Source organism: Chanos chanos, chromosome 9, assembly GCF_902362185.1.
Source record: "Chanos chanos chromosome 9, fChaCha1.1, whole genome shotgun sequence".
Classification (NCBI taxonomy): Eukaryota; Metazoa; Chordata; class Actinopteri; order Gonorynchiformes; family Chanidae; genus Chanos; species Chanos chanos.
In genome coordinates this window covers 28,186,797-28,201,212 of record NC_044503.1, presented here as the reverse complement: position 1 = coordinate 28,201,212, position 14,416 = coordinate 28,186,797, and the positions used below count along the sequence as shown (strand labels likewise).

The 14,416-nt window shown below is 40.1% G+C and overlaps 1 protein-coding gene and 1 pseudogene across 1 annotated transcript; one reads left to right on the top strand and one right to left on the bottom strand.

Moving 5' to 3' along the window:
* Positions 1 to 5,159: 5,159 nt before the first annotated feature.
* Positions 5,160 to 6,305, top strand: LOC115821567 (interferon-inducible GTPase 5-like). Its single transcript, XM_030785378.1, has one exon. It carries the CDS (start codon positions 5,160 to 5,162, stop codon positions 6,303 to 6,305), a length of 1,146 nt encoding a protein of 381 aa, XP_030641238.1.
* A 3,404-nt stretch (positions 6,306 to 9,709) lies between these two features.
* Positions 9,710 to 13,106, bottom strand: LOC115821566 (uncharacterized; annotated as a pseudogene).
* Positions 13,107 to 14,416: the final 1,310 nt, after the last annotated feature.

The following is a 14,416-nucleotide window of genomic DNA, read 5'->3' as shown; positions in this document are numbered from 1 at the left end:
GAAGCAGTGCAAGCGGTGACTGGGAAACATGCCAAACTGTTTTGGTCATGCCAAGGTTATACTAGAGAGAAGTTCCAAGGTTGTTTGTGGTAAAGATAAGACAGAAGCTCTCGGAACAAGTATAGCATAACTAGGAAAATGAGAACAATACTAGGAAGAGAACACTTCACCCTATATGATACGTAAGTTGTTTATTCCACTCTATAAATACTGTGTTTCTCTGTTTTTGGAGAGACTGTATTCGAATTGACTAGAGTGCAGGAATAATTGACCAAGCCTAATGCTTGTTGTCTCTGAAATTTAGCGAATCTCTTTTAGGAGACTTCACATTTATCTTACATCCCTCAAAGTTATTTTTTTCATCTCCAAATTATTTTATCTTTTACATATAACTTTCACTTTAACTTTTTACTCCAGTCTACTTTGGCCTCATTCACTTCTATGTAGCTGTATTATGTTGACATGCTGTTTTAATTTGCATATTTAGACAAGGTAGCGCTTCTGGCTGTCAGATTATCCTATTTGGGAGAAGGAACTGCTAGAAAGGAAGTGAACTTTTTCTGAAGGTGGCTAAATAGGGGCTGTTCATTTGATTGTTCAAGTGATTTGCTCAGCAGTTCAGTGCTGAATTTGACACTGCGCAGAGATCCTGACCTTATTTCAGGTAAGTTGGTAGTTTGTCACAATAACTAATAATAATTAGTTTAGCTGAATAACAACTGATGAGACATAGTAATTAGTTTAATTTAAGTTTGTGTAGCATGCAGAATAGGTGTGTTAACTCTGGAGCAGTTTCATTGTGATTGGAGTGTCACAGGTATTCTAACTCAGCAATGAAATAGTTGTAATATAGTTGTTTATTCCCAGACTTCACTCACTCTAAATTCTATCAGTGAAAAAAAAGTTAAGATTATGTCAGAGCCATAATGAGACAATTCAGATAATAAATTCACATGAGAGGAGTCAGTCTTGTCAACAGAAATATAATATGAGCAAGAACATTTGCTAATTAATCATTATTACATAGCTGAAAAGAACAGGGCCGGCCCAAGCCTTTATGGGGCCCTAAGCAGAAGTTGATGTGGGGCCCCCAAAGCCTTGGTGCTGCCAATACTAATGACTATTGCCAGTGCTTGATCATTCACACGCCTATTGTACATCTAACACACCCATTATCTATTTTATTAGTTATAGCTCTGTTGCTTACATCACAGCAATGTAGGCCTGGCATGTTTTTATCCCTCTATGGTTTTTAATCTCAAAAGGTACCAAACTCACAATAGTGATCTTGTGTTATTTTTCACTTTAATATTCAAAGTGATACTGTACTACGTGGCATACTAAGCATGGTGTACTGAAAAGTAACAAAATAAACCAGCAGACAATGCATTTACTTTAATCAAGTTAATCACTTTAACTGCTTTTGGTTTAAGAAACGTGCAGCTGTTGCAGAACATACAGTATGACAGAGTATTAGGGCCACATTGAATAAGTTCTTAGATTGCGAGAATAAGGTTGTAAAAATGACGAGAATAAAGATGTAACTGAGAGAAAAGTCATAATATTACGAGAATAAAATCGTAAAATTTCGAGGAAAAACATGCCTTAATTTTTAGGAAGATACATTACCAGCAGTCAACAGTCAATGGCAGTCTGAGCCTACTGCTGGCAACTGCTGTTTGTGTCAGGCGTTGTGCCATGCCACACACATCAGTCAGCAGGTAACTTTACTTGATCATCTTAATCATTAAATGTTTGATAAATGTGAGTTTGCTTGTTGAGCAATTGCAGGTTTACAGTTTCGTAACCTCATTTTAACACAGGAGGCAGGCTGATCTTCTGATATTTCTCCTCTAAAATAACATGTAGCCTAAAATTACAACTTTATTCTCGTAATATTATGACTTTATTCTCGCAATATTATGACCTGGTTCTCGAAATCTCAGAATTTTTTTCTCAATCTGGCCCTACTTCTCCGTCATAAGAATAGCGATGAACTATAAATAAAGGATATTTTCTTATTTGCAACATTACTCTTTTGCTGCTTTTTCCATCAATGCAGAGGAGAGGACTGTAGCTAACGTTAGTCTGACTGTGTTTGCATCAAAATGCAGTCAGCATCTGTTACAGTGCTTATGCGCATGAAAGTGACATGCGCTCTGACAGAGGCAGGGGAATTGATTAAACCAGTAGAATTAGCTAGCCAGCCCATTGACGTAATATTGTGTTTTGTATGATTACCACTGACATAATATATCCAAGAAAAAAAAAGCTCTCAAGCTCTGTTGTGAGCTCTCAAGCTCCTCTGGTGGCCACGTGGGCCCTAAGCAGCTGCTTAAATCGCTTATGCATTGGCCGGCTCTGGTAAAAAAAAAAACTGATGTAGAGAGTTAAGGAATTTAAATGTAAAGAAACCAAAGAATTACAACATTTTCTATAAACCATCAAGTTCAAAGATGTGACTGAAATCCAGCTGCTTGACTCAGACAGTCCAACACTTCAAGACCCAAATTCAGAGTCTGAGACACAAATCCGTCACATGCAGTGATTGTACCAGGGTGTCCAACAGATGGCCATAATCTTTGGCCAGATGAGTCTGATAAGTTCCTTCTGTGGAAGGCCTTGGTGTGCCTTGCACTGTGATCTTGTGTATGATCATGCCTTTTTTTCTTGTCACAAGAGATGCTGTTTTAACATGCATTTTTGTCACCCAAAAAGACATGGTTTCTGAGTGCTGTTTATCAACAATATGTACATAAATACTGTGTACATGGCACCAAAATCGTGCCTAAAACACACTTGTAGTTTATATCTGAGTATCAAATATTAAAATATCTGCAAAGGAGTTTTTCTTTTGTACTCTTCTGCATTGAAGAATCAAAAGTGCTCTTTTTTCAGCGATAAGGAACTCAAGACAAAGTACTCTGACTCTACTGGCTACAGATCACAGATGCTGCTTTTAGTTAATGGCTTTTCACATTTCACAAACAATTACGGTGTTTCTCACGCCAGTTATCACTCAAATAGATTATTCTTTATCATAGTACCTGATTTAGCAATATAATTATATATTAAAGATAAAGTGAATTAGGTTTTTGTTTATATACAGACTTCAGATCACTTGCAGTGAACTCCTCTCTTTATGAGTTTTGAATTCCCTATTCGCTTATCTATTAGAAATGGCAACTCCATGGAGACAGACCACTGTAAATTGTTAAAAATCCTATTCACTAACACTACAAAATATCTAACAATTTCATGTTTTTGTTTAATTTTTGAACGTGAATATATCATCTCATTTCAAGACCATGTGTTTATGATGCCAGAGGCATGATTCAATGCAGATTGTTGTTTTTGTTCTCCTTAAAATTAACAATTGAAGAGTAGACAGCATTTGTCAAAAATTGTCATGACAGTTGTTGTTTAACCCCAGCTTTAAGAAAATATTGTGGAATTGTTGTATAGTTCTTGTTATACAAATGACAGTAAACTAACAGTAAATGTGACAAATCCAGTGATTTCAGTCTTTCTTGCAATGTCACTTTTTCAATTAGGTTTAGATCAATTTTTGTGTAGAATTTTTTTTTTTACAATGAACATTGTCATAAAACAGCTTGAGAGAACGGTAAGGAAGCCTAAAGCAAAAACAACAAGGAAAACATCTCTTTGGCTGAAATAGGTTTGAACATAGTTCACATGGTTAGAACATAGTTAACATAGAACATAGTTAATACATTAAGTGGAATGGGAACACATAATTTGTACAATCTAAATTTAAGGAGAATGAGTAAAATTATTGTGGGTTGCTGATTATATGGGATAAGAATACAGGACAAAAACAAAAAAGTTGAGGAAGAATGAAATGCTCTTGCATTTTGGAGTCCGTGGGGTTGGAGTTTATTAAGGAAATATCAGTGGATGTTTGGTCATAGGAGGTGTGGGGCAAGACAGAATCATGTCTATTAAGCAGGAAGGGAGGCACACTGGAAAAGAGAGGTCACTCCAGGGCTCTTCCCAAAAGTCCTGCTGGTAGAGGTTTCTTGTCCTTTGTATATCTGTAGCTCAATGTATCTGGAGTGTCTAGATGGAGAGAGACTGTTACTAGAAAAAGTTAATGTGAAATACAACAAAGAGCCTGGTGCTATGGATAGGCTAGGAGCATAGACATTAATACATCTCTCATGTGTATATATGTAACGAATACGTGCACATGGACGGGAGACAGTAGTTCCATGATCAAAGGAGGCAAGTAAACAGCTGGAAGGATTGTAATTTGGTCCCACTCCAAGTGAGGAGAAGAAAAATAGGAAAGCATAACCTTTGGGTAAAAGGGTATGCCGCATGGGCAATAGAGTGCAATATGAGGCTGGGGCAGGGCTAATTATGGCAGCATATATGAAAGGGAACATTGGAAGGAAACAGGCATGAGTGCTCCTCAAGATGACAGTACCCAACCAAAAAATGTTCAGCTACAAGGAGTGATACAGATGAAAAGGAAGAGTGACAGCAGCAACAGTCTAGTTCAGCAAAATCATTTCAGCCACCAGCCACCATTCGGTTCTAAATCCCAAGAGAATATGTCTAAATCCCAAACATATGCACAAAGGCTGCTCCAAAGTTGGGGAACTCTGTAGCCATACTTTACCTGTGTCTGTTAAGACACTGGAAACAGAGAGTTAGTTAGAATCTAAACCAGGACAGTACCTCTCCCTTTAAACCAACAATACTTCCCAGTCTGTCCTAAAGGATGTCGTGATCTATAGCATCAAATTCTGTGTTTAAATGTAGTAGCAGAAGTAGATAAGACGTGTTTGTGTACAGTCATGCTGCGTTGGTTCTGTTTTTCTCTTCCTGTGAACTAGACAGCTAAGCTAAAAGTCAAGTGGGATCTTTGGAAGGTAACTGTTTATTGTCAGTCGGAGTAAACTATTTAATTAAACTCTGTCTCTTACTATGATGATTTTCTAATGAAATGACAGCAGTTATATGCAGTTAACCACTCCTGTTCCATCCCTAATCCTAAATTTAATTACCTAATGTAATTACTAAATTACAGTGACTGTAATTAAAACAAGAGAATCAATTTCTTGTACAGCTGTTACTTGGAAGAACCTTTTGTGTTACTGTAATTAATGTGGCTTCTTTTAACAGTTCTAAAAATGGCACAACAAGATCCTGATATTACTGCTGCAATCCAGTCATCGGGAGAGTTGACTTTAGAGGGAGCTGCCGCTAAGGCAAAAGAGGAGTATGATAAGCTAATGCATGTCACACTAGACATTGCTGTTACTGGTGAGAGTGGAGCAGGGAAGTCCTCCTTTGTAAATGCAATCAGAGGACTTTCTGATGATGATGATGATGGAGCAGCTCCAACTGGTGTGACAGAGACAACAAAGGAGCCAACCATGTACCTCCACCCCACAATGCCAAACATAAGGGTTTGGGACCTGCCTGGAATTGGGACCCAAAACTTTAAAGCAAAACAGTACATCAAGGATGTCAACTTCAACACATATGACTTTTTCATCATCATTTCTTCAGAGAGATTTAAAGAAAATGACATCATGCTGGCCAAAGAGATTAAGAAAAATAAAAAAAAGTTCTATTTTGTTCGCTCAAAGATTGATAATGACATTTGCACGGAGATGAGGAAGGCAGGATTTAATGAACAGAATGTGCTCCTCAAGATCAGAGAGGACTGTAAAAAGAATCTGGTGGATTTTAAAGACTGTAAAGTTTTTTTGATTTCTTCTTTAGAAATTAACAAATATGATTTCCAGCTGCTTGAAGACACACTGGAAAAAGATCTTCCAGCCACTAAGAGATATGCCCTTATTAAGGCCTGGCCAGTTTGCTCAAAAGAAGTTTTCAAGAGGAAAGTTGAAGCATTCCAAAAATCGATCTGGGCATTAGCCTTTCTTTCTGCAGGTGTAGCAGTGGCCCCAGTTCCTGGGATGTCAGCTGCTTTTGATGCAAGTGTTGTGATGGGTTTCTTTGCCAGCTGCTACCGTGCATTTGGCCTGGATGATGCTTCACTTGAGAGACTTTCCAAAAGAACAGGGAAAGATCTAAAGCCCTTACGGAAATCAAAGTTTGTGTCTGCTCTTAAAAACGATGTGTCTTTGCCTGTTCGAATTTCAGCTCTTGCACTTGTTGAGTACATTTCAAGTCTCATTCCAGGTGTGGGCAGTGCTGCAGCAGCAGGCATCTCCTTTGGCACAACCAAGTGGATTTTAAATAAGGGATTAAATGAGATTATAGACACAGCCAGGGAGATAATGAAAGAGGCAGGATTGGAGTGTTGATAATGAAGTAACCAAGAACTTCACTTGATATATGCATAAATGTGAGGGGACTTAGTGATATGCTGTAAACAACATTTTTATGCTAGCTGTTAATATCTGACATAACTTCACTGAAGGCTGATTTGTTAAATGCTGTGTTACCTTTGTGTTTAACAAAATAGTACTAATTGAGAGGTCACAAGAGTAATTTCACATTTAACTCACTGTGTCCAAAGAGAAGCTCTTGACAAATGTGTCACTGTCATAACAGCACTCTAAGAGAGCAGTAGCTGCACTTAAGAACATGTAAATATAAACAACACCAAAGAAAATGTGTGGTAATACATGGCATGCTTAGTTTATTTCATACTTGTTTACCATTTGACTAAACAATTTTTTTCTTTTTTTTTCTCTTTACGTTAAATTTTGCTTACACCATTGAATTTTATAGTGCACAAATATTTTTGCCAACTTTCAAAATTTCCCATACCATGCTGTGGAACATTACCAAAAATATGAAATTCCCAAGTAAATTTCCTGTGATATTCTAGAAAAAATAATGTAATGGAAAAATTAGCCAGACTTCTACACACATCTTAGTGTGTGAAATTTGCACATTCAAATTTTAGAATCAACATTTGGACAGGTTTTGGAGTATGTTTTAGCTTTAAATTTTAAGATTATCATTAAAATCTTCTGTACAAACTCTGTAGCAAGAGACAGAGGAGGTGAAAACTAGGTGTTACGAATACAGCCTTGGTTTCACATATGAATGCTATGTTAAGGAGTTTGTTCAAAATATTGAAGCAAGCAAATTCAGAACTAACAATCAACTTTACATAATATAATGTACTAACATTTAACTACAATATAAAAGCAGATTTTAACTAATGTACTAAAAGCCTTTTGTCTATCCTCGGTGGTCTATTGAGAAAACACTGGATGACATTTTTCAGGATCTGAAAGCACATTTTCTTTCCTTTTTTTTTTTTTTTTTTTAGAAAGAACTTATCACCTCAAAACCTATAAATGTGTGTATATATTTTACAGAACCAAATAAAAAAGCTAGAAAATGAGACTCATCAGTGATTAAACTGCAAACACACATATTTTAGAGTTCCTGAGAAACTGTAGTAGAGCTGTTGAAGAACCTTTTGAATTATGGTCTTCCCTCACCTATATGCTCAGCTTTACTTTTCTTTGGAGATGCATCAAGTGTCCTGTTAAATTAAGACTACCATTTAATGACAAATTTACCTCCAGCTAAGAAGATAAAGGGCTGGATTGGATTCTTATGGACAAATATGTAAACAAACATTGATATCACAAACATATAATGTATAACACTTGTCCCAAAACCCAAGTCTACTATTTTTGAATATAAGGGAAGTGCATGCAACATTTGGACTGTGTCAGTTTTATCTCCTTGATTTCCTTTGATTTTGTTTCCTTTATTGCATTTTTAAATTGATTAAAAATACTTATTTCTGTTCTCTTTCCTGGTTGGAACAAAAGTTGTAAAAGGAAGAGAAATGTGTACAGATATACTGTTTAGTTATATTAATGAAATAACGAAATAAAAATGTCTAAGGACAGTCAACCAGCCTGGGTAGTGTTCTTATTACACTTTGCGTCTAAAGAGACTCAGATGCTACTTGACAAGGGAGACTGTTTTTTTAATCTACCTGTGTGCCGACATCTTTTGGTCTCATCCAATGCAAGGTTAGTATTGCAATAATGGAATCAACATGTCTTTTATTGGTACCTACAGTTCTTCACACAAAATTTCAAAGTTTATTTCTGACCAGATCACAATCAGCGAAATCATACATACCTATGGGTAATATTGTTGGAAAAAACTAGACTGCATTTATATTAGTATGTACATTAGTTTAGACTAACTGATACTGATATTTACATTATGATATGCATATAATTTAAGGTATATATTTTCAAGGAAGCCTCTTGAAGCATTCCTGGCAAATGACACAAATACAAGTGTTTTGCATTTAAAGGAAAACAATCAAATGCTCTTTTAAGCAACAAAGTTGACACAAGTAAAATCATGCTGAAACTAAACAACTGGCAGTTCCTATACTGCATGCAAAACTGCTGAAATCTATTCAGTCTGACCAATATCTTTTCTGTCACCTTCATTTGTCATTAATATTGGAAAATTTGCTGACATTGGTGAAGTTACTATTTTGGCATGGTATAATTCTAACCTGGCCCTTGCATTAGGATAGCATTGTATAACATCAGCCCTCAGCAGTGCTCTCTGCCCCCCCGCCCCCAGACGTTTAACAACATAGCTCTCTTTCCTTCTTGTACAGTTATATTTTATAAATACTTTGCAAAAGGGCCAGACAAAGGACTGTTTCAGTAACAATGTACAACATTTACATAGTGTACAACATATTTAAAAATGTTGTACACTATTTCAAATAGGAGCTGCAGTGAAGAAAAGAATGCAGCAAACACAAAAGCGTTTTATTTTCACAATAATATTTACTCTGTAATTTTTTGGGACTAAGTCAGAAGCATGTCAAAGAAAAGAGCAGTACCAAAATAATAATTTCAAGTTAAACTTCTTACTTTACATTCCCGACACTTGGATTATTTGTTAGTTGGTATGTGGGTACAACTTTTCCTTTTTCATATAAACTGACACTTTGCTACTGAATGGAGTGAAATATCATTGACCAAACTGTCACAAAAGTGATTCCTATTGCCTCCCTAATATCTGATTAAAGAAGGTTCACCAGACCATATCTTTAATTTTTAGGTGAAGATCACATCAGAGCAGACATAAAATGACATATGATCCAAATGTCTATTTTACTTCAGCACCAGGGGAGATGACTTTGTGCAGGTTTCTGTTTTACTATCGTACCAAAGTGCCGCAAATTCAGCCCATATTTATGCAACAAAGTGCCAGTTAACAATGACATCTGAGTGATGCACTTTAATTTAACTAATGTTATAATATTTTCACTACTATTCACACAATTAACACAAACTTTGTAACAAATACATATGAGACCTTACTGGTCTGTGAACATGCACCAAACACAAGAACAATGAGGAGCAATTCTGTCAGCAACTCAAATCAGCTGATTCCTCTGGACTTTGCGATACACTTTTGAAAAGAAGGTGGCTACGCAAAGCTCAAGGTGTATGGGCTGAACTTTCACTGGCTGAACTTCAAGGTGTGGCAAAGGAACTATAAATAATTAAATAATTCAAATTGTAACATATAGAATGTTCTGGCACACTGGTGAATTTGCTGGTCTTTCATAGCAGTGTAGTTAGATGATGAAAGATACATCTTACAGATGTGCTGGGACGCATCATCAGTGATGCAACCTGGGGGCATTGAGTGTTGCAAATCCTCAGCAGGCCACTCCACAGCCTCACAGCGACACTCACAGCCTCACTTCCACAAGCTCATGGTTCTTTGTGTGTTTCCTTTTGTTGGCCTCAGCCATGCGCTCTTCCCAGGGCACTGTGAGTTCCAGCATGATCAGTTGCTTGGTGGACTCTGAAACAATGATCATGTCTGGTCGAAGCTGTGTTGATGTTATCTGGGCTGGGAACTTCAGCTGCTTGCCCAGGTCCACCTCCAGCTGCCAGTCAATGCTCTGGGTTGTACGTGGGGCCTCTCTCCAGCTCTGAGGAATGTTATGGTCTTTGGCTTGTGGTGGCCCTTGCTGGTTTTGATGGCTGTGGCTACACTTTCAGCAACTGCCTAACGCACTTATCATGGTGCCAGATAGTGCCCATCTCCAAGGGCTTTTGGGTAGCTACTAAGGAGGTGTTCCAAGGATCCTCTTCCAGAACAACAAGGGCAGGAAGGTGTCTCACTTTTGCCCCAGACGTGGAGATTTACTAGGCTTGGTAGGATGTTGTAGACATCTTGGACCAAGAACCTGATGCGATGGAAGTCTGCATGCCAGATGTTGAATCTTTTGTTGCAGTACACTTTCCCATCTAGTCCATGCTCCTTGCTGTCCCATCCCCACCATCCTGCTGACTTGCACCTCCTCCACACCGGCCCACACTTTCTCCCGAACAAGATGTTGCCGCTCTTTGCCCTGGATGTTGTTGACCTTGGTTGCCGGGAGGTAGCTTATGCCTGCACGCCCTGTTGCTACGGACCCCACCAGTGCCTTCTGCCTCAGCCGTGACTCAGCCACCTCCAGAAATCTGTCTGCGCTCCATTTCCAGCCTGTTTGGACCTGGATGCCGGCAGATGCCACTTTTGGGTCCCTGGATTCTCTGAACTGGTGAGCTTCCCATGTCCGTGACACCATGAACTCTTCAGCAAGGCCACTGATCGGGAGCTGCAGAATGCTGGTAAATCCACGTCTTGAACCTCCCCGGTGGGTCTGTTTTGTCCACTTTGGTGAGCCAGGCCTTGAGCTCTTTGCTGGTTTTTTGGATGGAAGCAGCGTCTTTGAGGCTGTAGACAAAGATCTTCCCGAGGCTCTTGACTGATTGTTCTGTAATGGACGGGATGGTGGCTCCGGCCATTGAGAACCAGAACTTGTCCACTGCTTTCCCCCTCTTCAGCACTAGAGACCTTGATTTTGTTGGTTTAAAGCTCATCCTTGCCCCGGTGATGAGCTTCTCAATGCCTTGGAGTATCCACCTGCTGCCCAGGACAGATGTTGTAGTGACAGTCAGGTCATCCATAAATGCTCTTATTCGGGGCTGTCGCACTCCAGTCTTGGTCAAAGGGCCCCTGCATTTTACCTCTGCTGACTTGACAATCATGTTCATGGCAAGGGCAAAAAGAATGACTGAGATGATGCAGCCTGTTATAATGCCTTTCTCAAGCCAATGCCAGTCTGATTTACTAGACCCAGCAGTGAATCTTAGCCTGAAGTTGCCATAATAGTCCAGAATAAGATCCTTGATTTTGCTGGGAACATGATGTCAATGTAGGGCAAGCTCAAACGAGTTTGTGTGGTATGGATCTGTACGCGTTCGTGAGGTCCAGCCACAACACAGTCAGGTCTCCTTTACCTTCATGTGCCTCCCTGACAAATTATGTGACCACATCAGTGTATTCCAAACAGCAAGTCCAGGGACCCCACCTTTCTGTATGGAGGTGTCAATATAGCTGTTCCTCAGAAGGTACTCGGTTAGTCATTGTGACAAGATACAAAAAAATATCTTGCCCTCTACGCTTAGCAGTGAGATGGTTCTGAACTGACTAATGATCTTAGAGTTCTCTTCTTTGCAGATCCAAACACCCTCAGCACACCTCCACTGGTTGGCGACTCTTCCCCTGTGCCAGATCACCCTTAAGATTTTCCAAAGGTGCCGAAGGAGTTGCGGACAGCGCTTGTACACAGTGTATGAAACTCCACTGTGACCTGGGACAAAGGATGATTTGGCTCCTTTGACCACCTCCTGCACCTCCATCCAGCTGGGCTCCCTCATGGCGAACTCAACCATTGGGGGTTGTGGGCTGTTATGACCCTGAGTCATAAATGGGTATTATTTTGTGTGCTGTTATTTTCCTCCCCCTGCCTGTGTGTGGTGCTGTTTCCTCCCCTGTCTGTTGTGTTTTCCCGTATGTCTTTCTGTCTCTTTAATGTCTTACTCCACAGGTGGCGATCGAGGATTGGCCCACGGTTGACGGCGCCAGTTTTAAAAAGACGCGCCATCCAGATGCCGGTCGCCTCTCGTTTTGTCCTGGCCACTTTGTCCGTGTCCGTTCGTTGTGCGTTGATAATTCGTTGTGCTTTGCTAATTCGTTGTGTGTGTTTCAGAGAGATTCGTGGTATCGTTTGTAAAACTTTATATGTGTGTATGTGATTTTCGTTGTTGTAATATAGTTGTAAATATTTTCGTGTTAACTGTTCGGGTAGTGGTAGGGGGTGTGAAGCCATTTTTGTTGGATCTTCTTTTCTCCTGTTTTTCGTTAGGGAGTTAGGGAAGTTTTCTGTATTTCCTTTTCTTTTATTTTTGGAAAGCAGGTTATTTAGTTTGGGAAATATAGATTGTTTGTTTGTTGTTTTGGCCGCGCTCACCCCCGAAGCTTTTTACTACCACTTTGTAAATAAATCACTTTTTGGATTATAATTCGTGGGCACGGGTCATCACTGGGTACGGGAAAAAGGGGGGGTCACTTTTGTTATGCTCGGTACCCCTAGGCTGGGCGTAACATGGGCTTACGAGGGCCATGTTTGGCTTGAGCTCCTGGTCTCTCTTTGGGTTACTCAAGGTGTTGTGCAGAAAGGTGTTCACTTCTTCACCTGAGCACATGGGGCTACCACTGTGCTTGTCCCCTATTAGCTTCTTAGTGAAGGTGAAAGAGTTAGAAATAAAAGCAGCACGTTTCCTTGCTCTTTCTTTCCCCTGCCTCCGGTGCCACTCTGCCCTGCGCAGGGTCATGAGCTTCTTCCTTAAGATGTTGTGGACCTCAGCAAGCGGTTCCTTTTCCTCTTCGCTAGCCACCTTGTACTGTTGTTTTAGGACTCGAAGCTCTTGCCGCAGCTGGTGTATCTTGGTGGCCCTACGTTTCATTGCGTAGGTTGACCTGGTGTTGCCTGTCTCAACATGGCCAAACCTCTCAGAAGTGTAGCAGACTATGATAGCTGTCATAGCCTCGAGTCGGCAGTCCACCTCCCTCTTGGTTGTAGTTTCAATGATCTTGCTCACATCTTCGTCAAACCGCAACCACAAGGTCTAGCTGTTAGCTGGAGGCCACTTGATCTGCTTCTGTGGGACTATTCTGCAGGGATTGGAAGGCTCTCCTGCTTGGAGGGACTGGACTCTGTGGGGTGATTCCTGGCTAGGCTCCTCTTGCATCTCACCAGAATAGTATAGATCCTATTCTTTCTGTCAAACTGTCAATCAAAGTGATTGATGATCCCACCCTATGACAGGGGACCTTCCTCCTGCCCTCCCTTTCCCACCAACCCTTGGCCAGGAGTGATTGGGGGGGCACGTGTGTGAAAAACGGTGGTGTGGATACTGCATAAGAAAATAAGGTATGTGGATTTCACCAACACATTTCTTCTATGAGTTATTGTTTCTTTATGTTTGGTAGGGTATTGCAGATCAAAACTTCTTTCCCACACCGGTGGGGTCAAACCTGGGCTGCCTGGATGAAATCCAGGAATCCTAACTGTTAGATCATATGGGAGTGTGTACAATGGTTGCCTTCATGTTTGGTGCGATTTGTTTGATGTTGGAGAGATATCTGGTCAGAAATATCAGTGTTTTGTCGAGTGCCCCGGCGCCCCTAAAATATGATCAAATGTATGAACAGTGCAAAAAATTACACAACAAATTGGCTACTGATAGTTGCAATCTGCGCTATTTGAAAGACAATTTGTTCTCTTCTGCTGCTGATGAGTCTCTGGCCCACTGCATCGTTTGCTTAAGAGAAAGTTTCTTAGTGTTGAGGAGCTTAAAAAACACCACAAGCGTCCAGGTCAATGTGCAATGCTTGAAAGATCTGGTCGTTGTATCAGGGGGCTGTCAGAATGTGTAACACAAACAGTTTTATTGATGGCCTGCTGCGTGACAAAAAGGTGTGATAGTAGGCGACAGGTGTGTGAGGGGTGTTCAGAGGAAGGGTTGGTGTGAAGTCTTGACACGTCTGGACATGACTTGACCAATGCTATTGGATATAAATGTGTTTGACTGCCGAAAATGTGTATTGTCCATGAATCTGTGGATGTCAATATTTTGTTTATCAAGTCAGACGATGGCCCAAGAGACTCTTGAGACGTACCCCTTTGCTGAGTGAGTTAAGTTATTTACGTTTAAAGACTTTTTTGCATGTAGTCTTACCATCAATTCTTGTGTGATGTAGTTTGGGTTGCTTTGTTTAATAGGCATTGCTCTCGTCTAAATCCCTCAGAACATGAGTTTATAAATGCTATTATGGAGAGAAGGTTACCTCCTGGATATTAATTTGCCTGGCTGAGTAACCTTCCAGATATTACTCCGGTTAGAGAGTATGATGGAGACCTAAGACACCTATGTTGGGTGCCAATAACTCCGATCGAGGCGTCTGAGGCAGTTAACATTCTTTACTGATGGTGGTATGGGTAGTGCTACCAGTGGTCTGCAATAAACAGGAATCACAAACAAAGACACAAAGTACAGGA

Excerpts from the sequence above, each read along its gene's own strand:
- LOC115821567 (XM_030785378.1), top strand. The coding sequence starts at position 5,160 with ATGGCACAACAAGATCCTGATATTACTGCTGCAATCCAGTCATCGGGA.